Below are 17,602 nucleotides of genomic sequence, written 5' to 3'. Positions count from 1 at the left end.
TTTGTCATTATTTCATGACTTCAGTTATCAGGAATTTGCCAGAATGGTACTGATGTTACATGGAAGACACCAAACACATGAGGCAGAACTCTGCACATTCTGTGTAAATCTGTACAGTTGCGGAGTATGTGTCTGATACAAGATATCAACTTTCTGACACCAATACACACACTGTATGGTGGCATCACAGGCCACATGCCATTACATTTATATTGCAGGACACACCCACCCAGAGGGTTGTATTCCTCACACAGGCCAACAGCTGCTTATCCACACTAGTTAGTCTATCATGTACCGTATGTATGCGCGGTGTTGCACTTTCCGTCAGTGGCAGAGCTCACGATGCAGTATGGGGGACTGGACATTGTAATGGTGACACTGCATGACACTCTGAGGGACACATTTCTTTTGAGTCTATTAACCTTCCACATTGACTTTCACAGGGCATACGTTGTCATTCACATTTGTCGGAGTACATGCGTATGACTTGTATATGTTTTGTCATTTGTCCTGATGTCTTTCTTCTCACCTGTCCACCTAGTATCACTAGTTCTGTACATGTATTTTGGACAGGTTACCTTCATACCCCTAACCTGTACACATTATGGGTAAACGCCCTGACGTTTGACCTTTGGTCTTGTTACATTTGTCATAGTAATGTGCCTTTCTGGTAAATTACTGGCAAGGCATTACAAACTGTGCGGTTAGATAATAGTGACTGACATTTCTATGTCATGATTAGTAACACTCATAACATTCGTATTCCTGGCGTCATGATTAGTAACACTCATAACATTCGTATTCCTGGCTACGCCAGTATTCTATCAATGTTCTGACTTTGTCTGGGGTATATCTAATATAGTCCCTATTTGTATTTCATGTACTATGCCTTAGTGCAGCTGTCTTATTCTGACAGTTTGCCAGTTATGGTTACCATCTTGGTCGTACGCATGTCCATCCATGATAATCGCCTACATGACACTGATATAAGGCCCTACATATTCCTACAATGGTTTACGTAATATCCAGTGGATGGTTTACCCCATTATTGAGAATATAGGTGTGTGCTATACCCACATCACTCCCTTGAGGGCCTACTAAATCTCTGCCAAACAACACCTAGGCCCATTTCTGCATACCCATGATTCCCATACCTGACACCTTCCACGGTACCCATTACATGTTTAATGTGGTGGTACTGAGATGTGGAGACACTTATATGCACTCCCCACTCTCTGGATATCAGTTTGTACGTCATACATTCTATCGACACGTGTCATTACCCTTGCACCTGCTACTGTTGCATGTACAGCTATATCGTGATTTGCTGAGGTCACTTATTTTGCGTCAATGACGGTTGACACTACGTATGGATCAATTTTTTGGGGTCCTGCAATGGACACCTATATGCATCTTTAAAGTGTAGAACTTGCTGGACTGTCACTTTCTGGCCAAAGGATTGGAAAGCAGGGGTATATTCACCTAAAGTGCATGACTGTTTGACTACCCATATTAGCTATGCTGTGGCCTATTTATGTACATATGTCATATCTACAGGACATATTTTTGTTGTGTATACATATATACATGTACAGTCCTCATTTCATAATTTGCTTTGGTTTACGTCTGTGGATTATGTGTATACACATATATCTATATCCATACCATACCTTTCCACTGTACAGATTGTCGCAGAGTGTACAGCTGGTTGCCTCTTTATCTTCGGTGTGTTTTTCATAAACTTGTGTCTATCTGGCAATGTAGTGGCATTTCATTTAAGACTTACATTGGGAAATACTGGCAAGCAGTTCAGGTTACGACTGAATACCCTTCAGAGAATCCATGCTACTGACACACCCGTTATTCTATCCACTTTCTATGTTTGTTCTGGCACATATCTGGGGTTTGTCCCTATTTGTACCGGTAGTTTGCATGCCTTTGTCCGGTTTCATACTTTACGGGGTTAACAGGTTTGAGCCATGTATATCTAACGTGGGGGAAACAGCATTCATTTACTATGCTGTGAGCGGATCACACACACAGGCTGCATTTTACATGTTGTGGGTTACATCTGTTTAATAAATGTGTGCTTGCGCAGCCTTTCATATGTCTGACCATAACACTTACTCATCTGTAGTCTGGTTTACGGACTGGTGTGAAACACACTGTTCAACTTTACGTATTTAACTGTGTGTACAGCACGAATGCATTCATTACACTTTACAGGGATATCTGCAGTGGTCGTAGTTCAACTGGGACTGCATTCACATTGGACGGATGCCGGAAACAGTATTCTGTTGCTGTTCTGCCTCATTGATATGCATACCCATAGTACTTAGCTACATCAACATACGCCTCACCGCTTCACTTACAACACAGGCATCCATTCCCCTGCTGTGGGAAACACGGTACTACATATTACACATTCCGATACCTACTGCTGTGGACCCCAGCTGCATTGTTAATCACTCCGAGGATATGCAGAACACCAGGGCATATAGTCGATTATCACATACCGTTCTGATTGTCAGGATGTTCATGTAGTGATCTGGGTATGGGCTTGTCCGCCTGGTGAGCGGAACTTCCTGGGCGAGTTCAAATGTCAGATGAAGCATGTGGACAGGGAGCATCTCCCTATTATGAACATTTTACCTGTATTTATAGACACATGTGTTTGGGCACCTATCAGGAGCTTATTCTGTTGGCTGTACATATTATGGGTGGGGTTGTTATGGTCCATACTCCACGGTGAAGGGGGGGGGTTCCCATTCACATTTGACTATTACCTGTATTCATTCATACGGGGATTCTTTTCTTGGACATGTTGTGACTACAGGTATGCAGTTGAAAATTACACAAATGTCATGGCTTGTTACTGTACATATGTACGGACCATACCTCTCGAGCTCTTTGAGCAACAAATCTGTGCAAACCCTGCATGATGTGGAGAGTAAGAGGGACACATTTTAACTAGTTTCCTTACAAGCTTATAATGTTGATAGAATACTAGGTTTTGCATTGTCATGACTCTTCTGTGGGATTTGGAGAGCTATACTTAATGCTCATTATTTCGTGACGTCAATCCACACCTATTTACCAGACAGACGCAGGTTGTCGGAGGCACACAACACTATGAGCCAGAACTCAGGTCATTCTGCGAATATCTGGACAGTTGAGTGATATGGTATGAACCTCTGTAATATACTCTTGTGATCTGGCACAGCAGTATCTCGGCATTAGGGACAGATGTTGGGACGTGCTGGCAGATAGTTGAGTTTCAGACTTCATACTTCGGACATTAATGCCATTGTGCAAACTGTCATTCTATGATATATCTGTTTATCCATCCACATGGATATATTCCTGCTTGCACCTGTATTGCCTACTGCTGTGGACCCCAGCTGCATTGTTAATCACTCCGAGGATATGCAGAACACCAGGGCATATAGTCATATCACATACACGTTTCTGATTGTCAGGGTGTTCATGTAGTGATCTGGGTATGGGCTTGTCCGCCTGGTGAACAGAACTTCCCTGGCCGAGTTCAAATGTCAGATGAAGCATGTGGACAGGGAGCATCTCCCTATTATGAACATTTTACCTGTATTTATAGACACATGTGTTTGGGCACCTATCAGGAGCTTATTCTGTTGGCTGTACATATTATGGGTGGGGTTGTTACGGTCCATACTCCACGGTGAAGGGGGGGGTTCCCATTCACATTTGACTATTACCTGTATTCATTCAAACGGGGATTCTTTTCTTGGGCATGTTGTGACTACAGGTATGCAGTTGAAAATTACACAAATGTCATGGCTTGTTACTGTACATATGTACGGACCATACCTCTCGACCTCTTTGGGCAACAAATCTGTGCAAACCCTGCATGATGGGGAGAGTAAGATGGACACATTTTAACTAGTTTCCTTACAAGCTTATAATGTTGATAGAATACTAAGTTTTGCATTGTCATGACTCTTCTGCGGGATGTGGAGTTCTATACTTAATGCTCATTATTTCGTGACGTCAATCCACACCTATTTACCAGACAGACGCAGGTTGTCGGAGGCACACAACACTATGAGCCAGCACTCAGGTCATTCTGCGAATATCTGGACAGTTGAGTGATATGGTACGAACCTCTGTAATATACTGTTGTGATCTGGCACAGCAGTATCTCGGCATTAGGGACAGATGTTGGGACGTGCTGGCAGACAGTTGAGTTTCAGACTTCATACTCCGGACATTAATGCCATTGTGCAAACTGTCATTCTATGATATATCTGTTTATCCATCCACATGGATATATTCCTGCTTGCACCTGTTATACATTCTACGGATCTCACTCCTCTGAGCTCTCCATACTCCTGCTCCTATCTACCCTCCAGCTTAACCAGACTTAGCTGACACTCACTTGACTCCCAGTATGTCATTGTTGTACATTTCTGTATTCCCACTACAAACTCTGGATTTGCTCTGTCTTATTATGCACATGTTATGCATGTGTATTTCCTGACTGTATGCCTTTTACTCTTGTATTTTACCTTTAACATTATGTAGCCTTTATTTCCTTGTATTGCTTGTGGGGCTTTTCTACCTGGGCCTCCGCTGTTACTGGGCACTTCTTCGCCCAGTGGAATTTCTGGGTACTCAGACTGCACATACAGGAATAACGTCTAACAGCTATCTTTGCATATTCTACCTGCTGTTGTACCTTTGTCTCACTTGTAGTCACGGCTCTGTCCAGATATCTAACTCACATGGGTTGTCAGGTATGGTCGGTCATGCCAGCACACACTAGGTATCCCTCGCACTTCATCAGGGTTCTCCTGTTAATGTCAGGTGTCTTCCTCACCCTTCTGCTATTTGCCACTATGTGAGTGTGCGATATATTCTCCCGCATATTTGTGTGGGGACACGTGCATCATGGGAAGGTGTTTTATCCTGTGTACTGAGTTATGCATGACCACTCAGGTCTGGACAGTGTCTTGGACCTGTACTTCACGTTCTGACTTGTGTCCAGATATGTACAGGATTGAACATCTTGTCATCATACCCGTTCTACTATTTACACAGGTTACTTATCCCGTAAGGGATATTCCAGAAATTGGACCATTCCACACAGAAATGATATTGAAATGTATTTTGGCTTTATGAAAATGTGAAGGGGGTTTAACATGCAGGGAATACATGGTTTGCTATCCTGACACTGCCTAGGGTGACAATACCTACTACATATGCGTAGGGGTAGGTATGTGTAGCTGTGTCTGCAACGGACCAGTGGGCCACGTACAGGTGGATTTGGTGGACGTTCTGTTACGGGGCTGGGTTGTGTGATGTGAAGGGTATGCTGGGTAGCCCATTATGCAGCCAGGTGTGTTGCATTTGTTATGGCCAGTTCCATCAGGACCAACCTGTGGGTATGTGACGGTGACATATCTATACATTTTGATCGCACATTTACATGATACATATGTTTGTGGAATTGTGTTCTACACTATAGCCTGTCTGCTTGTCTTGCAGCTGTTTATCCATGTGTTTGTGTTTATGTCCACTTCACCCGCTGCCCCCTCCTATACCTCTGGTTCACCTTTTCTTCATATGACACAGTGTCGCCTTTGCGGGTTTTACCATTACCCATCCACCCCTCACATGCAAATTACTCACATCCGATAGCTCACTACTTTTGTTGTTGGGCCATGACACGGCCAGAGTAGCACATTGACTGCCCTACAGGTGTCGGGTACCTTTATGGTTGTGTGGACTACCCTGCCATGTTTGCTTCCCACATGCTATACCTCACACACATAGGTACACGCCCATACTTCACTTTCGTTACTTAGTTGGTATACCCAGGTACTACCCGTTTGGCTGTGTCACATACTAGCTTGGCTTCTACCGATGACTCCCGGGATTTGCACACCTGTTGTACTCATTGGGGGGATGGCACCTTTTCTGATGTCCATGCTATTCCTTCCACATATCTGACTGTTGTGGACAATACCTCCCCACAGTCTACGGTACTGTTTCCACCTTTTCAATTGGCCGCAATGTAACATTTGCGGTGGACACAACACATTTTCCACGCTGACACATACCCACGGTCAGTTCGGCAGATAGAACTTACAACTCTTGCCTATATCTAAGCTTTAGTCTTGTAGCATTTCAGTGGCTTATTCTTTTTCTTATGACATTTATGTAATATACATGTGGAGAACAACTGTTTAATACCACTATTACATGACATCTGAGGGATAATTATGTCCTATAATCTCTGCACATTTGCCATGTTTACATGCTTGTGTCAGGACACATCTGGCCGCAGCGGTACAGTCGCTCGCAAAGTGGGACAGGTGGTTTTCTTAGTCGATGGTACAGGTCATACTGTTCCTTTCGGCCTACATGTGTCCTTATTGTTGTAGCTGTTTCTATGCTCCTGATTCGTTTACATGTGTATTCTATTCCCTATCACATTTGTTATGTGGGATACAGACATACCTTTTGTATGTGACTATTACATCCCTTGTGGGATATGATTTGGACATGACAGTCACTACATATATCTACTTTTCTCCTCGTGTATTTTGTTATGGACACATCTGCACAGCTATGTACCCTCCCTCACATTATGGGTCAGCTGGTGACCCTCTCCATTGGGCTGGACGTACCTCCTGGCAGCGCCCTAGCATATGATATGTTTCATTTCCACATGGTATAGCTATAAACACTATGTTGGACCACGGGCACGCGGTTTTTCTGTCATTTGTTCAAGGGTAGGGACCTGTTATTCCCTATCGTGCATTTGTGTTTGCTTCTTCATTTTCTGTTCGCAGGAACTATCTTGCATGCTTTGTATACATTTCAGTCTCCACGGACACTGATAGGTGTGAGTATTACTGCAGGCAGACTATACTATTCAGCAGTTTCGGTTGCTCATCGACAGCCGACATTGACACGCCTCCCTCCGCAACTTTGGTACGCTCCATGCACTCGCGCACGTTTCCTATGCACGTGGCTGTGGCAGCTGCATGCCTTCATTAATATGCATATGGCGCTACTACTCCATATATACGCCGCACGGCCGGCGCAAGCCTTACACCAGCCTTGCGCCGAGCTTCATGAATCCGGGGGAATATTTTCAGCATGCTAATTCAAGTTCTCTTATTCTGTCAACTTTTATGTCAGTAGTGCCAGCAATTAGAATGGGTCCTTAATTATATTTGTCTTTCTCCTGGATTCTGAAGTTAAGAAATTGATAGGGATGGTTTTATATACTCCATGTGTTTCCACATTATCTATCACAGAGTAAGTAAAATAAACACCCTAAAGTTTACAATGAGGTGGTCTACCATTAAGGTCCTCTAGTTTCTAGAAAAATACATCTATAAAAGTTTATGTTGCCACCAAAAAATTAAATCTAAAATTCAGTAGTAAGACTGTCTTACATCATCATACAGTATTAAATTACTCCAATAACTACCCTCCTTAGTACATAAAGATATACAAGGTTTATACTCTGCAGATTCTCACTATTTCCAGTTAGTGAAGCAGAATTTGCAATTGAGTTAAGTGTTTCATATGTTGGTCTGAGCTAAAATCAAATTCTCCTCAAGAGGAGGAAAGGTGTAACTATTCCAGTAGTAATATTTATAGCCCTTAAATTGATCAGTGTCTCAAGTTACACCCGCCAGTGTCAGTACAATAGGACAGTACGGAATGATAAACACTGGCAGTGTTACATGGTTAACGTGGATTACTTCTGCATAATGTAAGAATGCATTTAGGGAAAGAAGTCATGGAAAATGTATTTGATTTAACCCATTACATATATAGGTGTATATGCCCCCGCCAAAAAAAAAATAAAAAAGATTTTTGTTATTGTAGATGGAATTACAAGAAATCTTACTACCCAAAACTGGTTTTATCAAGTGATAAGTAACAATTCGGATAATTATCTCGAGATTCTAGAAAACTTTTACACATGAAACAACTTTTTTATGAGTACAATCTTTAGGAAAATTTAGATGTAATAGTGAAAATGGATATTTTGACAATCTTGGACTGCTCTACTATTAGGACAACCCTTTATAAACATAACCCCCATAGGTAAGGACCAGCGGACATTTTGTATGCAGTTACTTTGTATTTTTGCCTGCCTGGTGTTCACTCCCTTTGTTCTCTTCATTTATAATTCACAACTGTCCCATTGTCATGCATTAGTCTTTATTGTTTCTAGTTGTTTAAAATTCTTAGTATAAAGTTATAAAAAGGCTTAAATCTCTTTTAAGTATTCTCTAAAATGAATCATTTTGCAAATGTCATCATACATGATGTTAAATGCAATGCTTTATGTGCATTTTTTCATTTGCCATGTATTTTATAAATCAGTCTTTCAGCTTTTCCCAGTTAGGGGTTGCCACAGCAGAACTCCAGTCTGCTAATGATTGGCAGTGAATTTTTACAGTGTCGAGTTGCCAGCCCAGCATCCAACCTTCAAAGAAGGCACACCCGCACCTACCTTCATGTCTTTAATTCATTTGACCACAGAGAGGACATGCAGACTCCATCACAGAAGGTGCTTCAGCTGAGTATCAAACCGGAGAGCCTCTTACTGTGAGATGACAATGCTAACCACTGCACCACCACGGCTGTATGCATCAGTGCATTGCATTAAATGGTTATGTAAAAATCTTTTGTCTTTGTTATAACGCATATCTAGACCTTGTTAAGAAACGTTAGCAGTTCTTTTATTTGCATGACTAAAGCTTTAATAACATATACTTTTCTTTAAAATACTTACTTTAAACTAATGTACATCAAACATACAATTGCCTGTTTTATAACCACAATAAGACACTCTGGAATGTACACTATATAGATACTGCCATACTTTTAGAGACTTTTACAATACATATTTGTTGGGCTTCAGCTGACAACACCTATGTGGCTGTGGTAATTTCTAAACAATGAGCAGAAATGTATGGCCTACTGTTTTATCTTTGAACACCCACTGAAGATAAATCACCAAACTATTGCCTTCTGAAGAACAGTAGGTTAAAAAATAAACCCTAAACATTTATACTATAGGACTTGCCACTTCTTTTAATCACATATTAAATCTTGAAGGGGCATTCTGTATCTTCCTTCCATGGCATTCACTGCTTAGTCTTCATAGAAAGTCTGTTTGGAAGAGATAACACATGGTGCTGACATTAGAACAAGTCATCTCAGAGTCATAGTTAACTCCCCAATCTGCCCCCCCAACTTTAAACTAAGAAGCAAAAAATGAATGCTGGACATTTAAGCCTTGAACAAAAATGTAGTATGAGCATTCTGAAACCAAATACGGGCATTAATGACTGTGTCCATTAACCCTTTGCATGCAAGGAGGCTGCCCCTTCACCATTCCTTAGCTATACCTCTGCGTCACCCCTTTATAAACATTGGCTTTAACAATATTAAAATAAAAGATTAAATATATCACATAGCAACTGCCCAGACATTGGAAGAGACTTCCTAATGTTTGGCTAGGTACTACAATCAGATCAGATAATGGTCCACTATTTCATTCAGATCTGTTGCCAAGTTATCAAGTTACAACTCTGTTATAATCACAAGAAATGGAAGGATGGAAAGGCTCATGGCTTACAGATAGAATACTATAGTGATTGCTGGTGTCAATTCATGAGGTAGACAACTTGTTAAATGGATAGAACAGTGTATCTTTCAACAGGGGTGACACCAGCCAGCCAGCCTAATGTTTGAATATGAGTTTGTATGAGTCAAGACACAACCAGATGTAGTGATGCAGAAAAGATACGTTGTGCAACGGTGCAAGAAGAAAATGTGTCTAGTGTCAAGAAACCAGATAAAGAGAATATAATTTCCTGAAAGGCCAATCTGTTTAAAAAAAAAAACTGTTCATCAGAGCAAACATTTAGCATTGTACAGCAGCAAACCATACTCTGTAAAGGGCTTCAAAGGATGTTTGGTAGCTGGAAATGGTAAGACATATATTTTAAGTAGACCGTTTTGTCATGAAACTATTTTCAGATGACTTTGATGATTCTGAATTTACACCTACATTAAAACATAGTAATTGTCCTGGTTATGGATTTTTACCTGACTTTATCTTGACAGTGATAGACATGGACCCATAAAGTCACAAAGAATTGCAAAGATATCTGCCTTTATAATGATTATGTCATAACTTGAATGTTATCTTTTGTGGGATGCTGGAAAATATTTATCAAAATACAGCTGTGTAGACATTTTGTCTGCATATAACATTTGCTTAATTTTATAATGATTATGTCATAACTTGAATGTTGTCTTTTGTAGGATGCTGGAAAATATTTATCAAAATACAGCTGTGTAGACATTTTGTCTGCATATAACATTTGCTTAATTTTTAAAAACCCTGTTAAACTATTCTAAAAAAATGTGCTTGCCAAGTAAGAAGTAACTGCTTTGAAAGTTATGACATCACAAATGAAAATGGTAGCTCTGTTAAAAAGGGTTATGTAGCATGCTGCCGCCAACCAACTAAATGCTAAGCCCAGGATTTACAATTAACTGCTATATATATTCACATTGTTCCAGCTGCGCCCCTACTGTTTGTCCTTCTCCTTTTATTCCTTTACCCTGTTTGTCGCTTACTAAACCTTCCTTTCTACATTCCATATTCTGGTTCATAATTATGTTTTTAAAACAAATTCTTCAGCAGTGATATCTAGTACAGTAGTGAGATATGTTAGCCAAGGTTTATTTCTCAGAACAGCAGATGTCATCTATAACAACATTTATTTGCAGTGTCACTGAGGGGCCCAATTCCCTTCAGACTCCTCTCTGTCCACTCCCTTATTCTCCCTTTTGTCATTGTTACTAACTTAGTATTAATCAAATCATACAGAAAATCTGTATCTCCAATGCATTTTTTTTACTGAAAAGAAAGTGTAAGTAAATTTTGTGTCACCATGGACGCACATCACGTGTATATGTTTACACCAGTCTGTATATTGTTGGTACTTAGTAACTTATTTTCATGCCAAAGCTTTACGTTTCTGCTGTGATTTATTATGCTGTTATTGTACCTATGTGGTTATCCTTATAGTCTGTAAAGTACAGGCTTGTAAGGCTCTGTTGAAATGTGTATGTGCATAATCCAATAGGCTTTTTTATTGAGTGACCCAGTGATTAACTGTTACATTGCCTTCCAGTTATAAAATTTCATTCTACATGTATTTGATTTTTTTTTTCAGGCTTGTGGTCCAACATTAGCGAAAGATTGTTTCACTGATATGTACGTTATTGGGATGTGCTTCTACCTAGATAATCAGCTTCGAAAGACAGCCCAATTTCCAACAAGTTTTCCAGGTAACAGGAGGAAGAAAACTGATGTCTAATATGCTCAAAGTTACTTGAATCATATAGTTGGTATAAAATAAGAGTACTTCCTATCTCAGTTTTATTTGTTTTTCTTTTAACACCTTTTTAAAATCCCTTTGTAGATAGTGACAGAGGTACACATACATTAATGGAAGATAAAACAAACTACAGCAACATATTTCATGCAGTATACATAATACTCTTTGTTTTTTGTTTTTAACAATTAGCATTCATTGTAACATTATTTGAATTGCTGAATCCATGCCTTCCCTTAAACCTTACTTCTCCTTAGGAACATCATTCTGCATGGATTGTTGCTACAAATAAATTTATTTTTACATACTTTGTTCCATCCCTATTCTAAAGATCCCACCTCCAGCTCTTTTATTCCCTTTGCAATCTTTAGTACTTCAGTTACACTTGGTTTAGATTTTGATTTCCATTTTCTTGTAATTGCTTTTCTGGCAGACATTAACATTAAATGTAGTAATCTCTCACTATAAGTACGCAATTTAGATCCTATGACCCAGCCCAAAAGAATAATTTCCTTATTTATAGCAATTTGCCCCCCCCCCCCCCCTCCAACATTTATGACAAAGTACTCTGCAGGGAAATTGTTAAAACCTTTAAAAATGTTGGCTGAGGTGCTAAACGTTATTCATCTGTGATAGAATAAATACTGCAAGGACTTTTTCTGTCTTGTATATATTACCACCTTCAATTTAAGTTATTGGATCTCATATCTTTTAAAATCCAACTCAATCCATTCCCAAAAACATGTTACTAATAATCTGTTTTTGTCTGTGTACCATCACACCTCCAGCATTTGCTATATGCGTAAGGAAACGTTCTTTGAAATCAGCTTGGTCTATAGCAATAACCTATACAAACACTTCAAAGCAAAATTCGTAAACCTTCTGGAATTTGTTACATCCTTGATAGGCATACAGATGCAGTGCATTGCTCCTTTGTAAATTGTCTTTTCCAATCTTTTCTAACATCCTCTGATTGATTCTTATAATTATTAAGCAATATTTTAGATGCAATGCTAATTGTCCCTTTTTTAAATCAGCTTCTGTTTTAGATTTAACTAGGGTGTGGTGAAAGGGCAACTGCAACCTTTTAAATCTGGTATTGCATTTTCCATCAAACCTGAGCAGTGCAGTACTCTGTGTGTGTGGTCCAAACAGTAACAAACTGCTTGCTACATTGTAGCAAGCAGTTTGCTACAGTTCAAAAGTAAACCTGAGCACTGTAGTGCTACGTGCAGGGTATAAGCCATAGCAACTGTTTGCTGCATTTGTAGCAAGCAGTTTGCTACAGTTTAAAAGAAAAAAAAATATTTTCTTTTTTTTTTCTTTACTAAAATGTGAGGAAGGGGGATAGGGGACCGGGCAAAGAAATGGTACCCGAATGGCTGGTGGGAGATGTCATGTATCAGGCCACTTGACTAGTGTGCCAGTAGAAGGACCAGCCTTTTTTATTTTTTGTTCTTCACTTGAAGAGTGGGGAGACAGGACATGCAGATTGAGTACTTTCTGCAGGAAGCATGGAAGCATCCTGCAGGTTTTGCAGAGAAGTCCCATTGTTTTTGTTTTTCACTTGAAGAACCGGGGGGATGCTAGTTTGTGGGATCAGCACAGGGCAGTGGTTGAGCCAGCTGTGGTTCTATACTCTGTTATCAATCCCTGGTAGGGAAGGTAGTCTTTAGTCTGCAGTCCAAACTTCTGCTTGACCTCAGACGTGTGTTTTCATTTTTAGACAGTCTTGTGTTGTTCCTGATTATTATAACATTATAAATACTTTGCAGTGTATAATTATAATCCTAACAGCTGTGAGCTGAAATACACATGCACACACACACACACACACACACACACACACACACACGCGCGCACACGCGCACACACACACACACACACACACACACACACACACACACACACACACACACACACACACACACATACACACAGACACATACACAGACACACACGCACACACACACACACACACACACACACACACACACACACACACACACACACACACACACACACACAATTACAACCACTTTTATGACTGTGTGCATCTTAGATGTCTACTCAAGATTAAATTAATAAATAAATACATAAAAGCATGACACAGAAATGTATTTCAGCTCACTGCTGTCAGGATCAAGCATAGCAACCCATAAAACCTCACATGCCATCTCAACCATTTAGTTTGAGAATTAGGAACAACCACCCAAAATCAGGGACAGGTTTTAAATACTTCTCTTATATACTCAGAAAGTAGTTCATATAACCAGTTTTCCATTAGCATACATTTTCTGAAAGATATGCAATCCAAAAATTACATGTTTATCATTATCTGGTGACAGCAGTGAACAATAGTTTGAGGGGAAACCACAAATTTTATGAGGATGAGTCCAAAATATGAGGCAGAATCATAAACATCTAAGAGCTCTGCCCTCTTTGAGTGTATACGTATGTGTGAGCATGCATACACATGTGCGTGTGCACGCGCATGCGCACACACACACACGTGCCTAGTAATTGTAGCAACTTGTATGACCATATACATCTTTAATGTCTGATGGAGATCAGATGAATGCATCATTTCGTACATAATAGCCTTGAAACGTATTTCAGCTTGCTGATGTCAGAATCACTCAGTACAACTAGAGCATCCCCTGGTCTCCCAACTTCCTATCTAAAGAATCACAAAGACCCAATTTCAGGGATAGATTTTAAATATTGCTATTTCATACTTTGAAGATTGTTAGAATATAAGCTTTGCATTAGCAAATGTTTTCTGGAGGATATGAAGTCTGAAATGCATGTGGCTGCTATTATTTCAAGACTGTAATTGACAGTTTGCAAGAAAAATAGACTTTTTGTGAGGAATGGACCAAGACAGCTCTCAATTATTTTGCTGAAGTGAAAATAGTAGGGGACAAAGAGCCAAAAAAGAGAAAGAATGTTTAAATATTACTCCACTTCTCTTAAAAATGTAATAGAACAACAGATGCTGGCTCAACTAGTATTTTCTGAACAATAAGCTGCATGAAACTAAAATGGCTGGCATTATTGACTGTCTACTAATGATTTACCTGAATATTACTTTTTAATGAAGGACAGCACAAAAATTATGAGAGAAAATCAGGGACATTCTGCTAGCTAGAGGCAGGTAAGAAGCAGAGGTATGCCCTCTGCCTGATATACCCCCCCCCCACACACACACACACACATACACACTCACACACTTTAAGTCTACAGTATACAGTTATTAAGTTACTTTCTAGGTGATCACTGTTGGTCTGAAAGATCTTTGGCACTGCACAGTCTTTCTTTTTCTAAAAAAGGCCAGAGAAAAATAAATATCACACTAATTCTCGCTTGCATGTCTGCTATTGGTCTGTTTTGACCTCATGAGCTTTCAGAAGTCTTTGTCTCATTGGCTCTACCCTCCAGCCGATGAAGGTGAAGAAACTGGAGCTGTCCCATGTCAGAGCAGAACAGCCGAGTGGATGCAGATGTAGGACTTGAGATCAGAGTGCTTTGCCAAATGTGGAGTCCTTGAAAGGTATACACCTCACCAGTCTCTGTGATCAAATTAATTAAAAAAGACATACGGCGCAAACCATTGTACCCCCCAACCATTCCTGATTTTAAGAACATCCCTGATTTGTCTTCTTTATTTTCTAGTAAAATATTGGGGATTGCAGTTAGACAGTAAAGATATTATAGTTTCATATTATTGTTCAAGTAATCTATGTTAATGAAAAGCCTCTTTGGATCTGAATTCTTGAAGTAAGAAATTGAGAGGCATGCATTCTCACTCAATCACTTTCTCTTTCTGTCTGTCTGTCTGTCAGTCTCTCTCTCTCTCTCTCTCTCTCTCTCTCTCTCTCTCTCCCTGTCTCACTCACACACATAGGCACACTTTTTTTGTTTGATTATTTTTTCACTTTGCTAATTGTGGCTTTTTTAAACTGTGCTTCGTGAGGTTTAAGTAAATGAGCAAGGCTTTGGTAACTGCTGATGCAGTTACGATTGCTAGATGAGTTGATTTTTAGTTTTTTTTAGTTAACTTTTTTTTTTGTTTTATTTTACACTCATTAAAATAAAGTCATGTTAGCAAGTGTAAAACATGGAGGCTATCTGTTTTTTTCTGTCATGAAGTAGGGATGCTGCCATGAAGCAGAGGATTTGTTTTGGCAGGCTTTATCTGTACATTAGCACCCTGTTGAAGAACATTCTTTCTCCCTTCTGGATGAAGATGCAATTTTGTCCATTGTCTAATTAAAGTTATAGTTTCTGTGTTTATAAAAAAACTTTGGCATGAGTAATGGTGACTGAGTTTATAATGATGATAGTATCAAGGGGATAGCTGAAAAACTGTAAATTTTAGGGACATTAATAATGGTGGAAGGGGAAATGCACAGAGTTGAAACTCAAGAAGATGGCTCGCTATCCAGAAGCATGCTGAAAGATAGGAAACAATTCTGCTGAACTTTAAGGAAATAATAGTAATTTGAAATCAGGTAAAATTGAGTTTATGGCACATATTTGGACTACTGAGTGAATGTGTAAGGCAAATGGAATTGCTTGCAGGAGAATATAATGCCTAATCACTTGATGAAAGGAAAAATAAGATGGAAAATGTGGGTGGTCAAGTAGAATATGTGCAGCAACAGTTGATCATATGCAAAATTTATTTATTTATTTTACATTTCTTGACCGGGAGAGTCCAACTGGATTACAAGTCCATTTTCAGTGGAGGCCCGGGGAGGAAAGCTCCAAGAGAACAATTTTTTTTACAAAACATAGTTTTAAGGACAGACTTCTGACATACAATTTCCATAGAACGGACTTTGACATACATATTAACTAATAACTCCCAAAGTACGAATATAAGGCTGAGTAAATTGAATCAGTCTTCTGCTTCCAAGACTCTAAAGGATGTTCTGATTACTAATATGTCACAGTGGGCAGGTTTTGCTAAATCATCAGTTGGGCTCATGAAGACATCTATCTTCCAAGAATCAAAGTTGCTCTGGTAAACGTAGGAAGATGTTAGTACAATGTGTCTGCATATCACAGGGCACAGATACTGCAGCAGTTTGTCCACCCAGAAATAGACTTCTGTAGTGAATCACATGAGGCTTGTGGATTGTGATTCTTCTGATACAACTTTTCAGTGTAGACTGTTGTTTATAAAAGGTGTTGAAGATTATAAGAGCATGTGGTTCCCATATGGTCTAGTGGTTTGGCTTTCTTGTTCGACACAAATGGCCAGGGATTGACTACCTGCCTTTTTGACTGGCAGCATAGAGGATTAAGTTTTGAGTTGTATCAAGCTACTTCCTGTAGTCCAAGGTTTGATTCTTGATATCTCCACTTGCCTGTTATGTGACTGAACCAGGCAATGCTCTGACTAATTCAAAAACTGGTAAAATGACAAAAGCCACACTGTAGCGGCTGTGAACACCAACTTTAATTCAAAAACTGGGGCAGGCTCTTCAGTAGTATTCTAGACCACATGTCTAGCAACTACAAAACTTTGCCTTAACATTTCCAGCTGTGTTAAAAGTTTATTTCCTAAAGGCGTTTTGATACTGATGTTTTGATGCAAGGGATAAACTAAAAGAGGTGCCCCCAAAATCACCTTGAGAAACAGTGGTATTGGGTTTAATGCTGAGTGATTCCAATTCCTCTTGATAGGCATTGTGGCTTTCTTTTGTCACAGAGGGAGTTCTATAGCTAGCTGATAGATGGTATAAAATCCTTCTGATGGTTATTTGGACCTTAAGAAGCTCTAGTGTCTTATGCTGCTTTATCAGTCTTGATGCGAGTCAGTTCTGTATGTAAATGAAGACACCTCCACCTTTTTTCCTCTTCTGCACTGTAGCTGGTCTAAACATATGGAAGGTGTGTATAACCCTGCACAGCCAGAGTGCTCTCTGATATTTTAAATCATGTCTCAGCCACTACACAGACATCAATGTCCAGGGTGAGAAGGGCTTGTAGGGTGTGGAGTTTCTTGTTTAGGCTCCTAGCATTAATCAGTAGCACTTTCACATTTTCCTTTACTTGTTTTTTTTTATGTTGGTAGTTTTATCAGGTTGGAATTTCCTAAAAAGGCACCATGGAGGTGGAAAATGTTTTTGCAATAATTGAAACACTAGAGGGGACAGATGCAGGCCATC

At 39.6% G+C, this 17,602-nt stretch overlaps 1 protein-coding gene across 1 annotated transcript in view; it reads left to right on the top strand.

Annotated features, from left to right (window-relative positions):
- LOC122814494 (integrin alpha-M-like) overlaps positions 1-17,602 on the top strand; it is a 646,884-nt gene that overhangs the window by 173,102 nt on the left and 456,180 nt on the right. Inside the window, exon 3 of the mRNA XM_044087069.1 lies at positions 11,262-11,376. Within this exon, the coding sequence (XP_043943004.1) occupies positions 11,301-11,376 (76 nt within the window). The 5' untranslated portion in view covers positions 11,262-11,300. The remainder of the gene's footprint in view (positions 1-11,261; positions 11,377-17,602) is intronic.

Source organism: Protopterus annectens, chromosome 10.part0 (assembly GCF_019279795.1).
Source record: "Protopterus annectens isolate FY-2018-M chromosome 10.part0, PAN1.0, whole genome shotgun sequence".
NCBI lineage: Eukaryota > Metazoa > Chordata > Ceratodontiformes > Protopteridae > Protopterus > Protopterus annectens.
The sequence above is the reverse complement of the archived record's forward strand: the minus strand, read 5'-3'. Positions and strand labels throughout refer to the sequence as shown.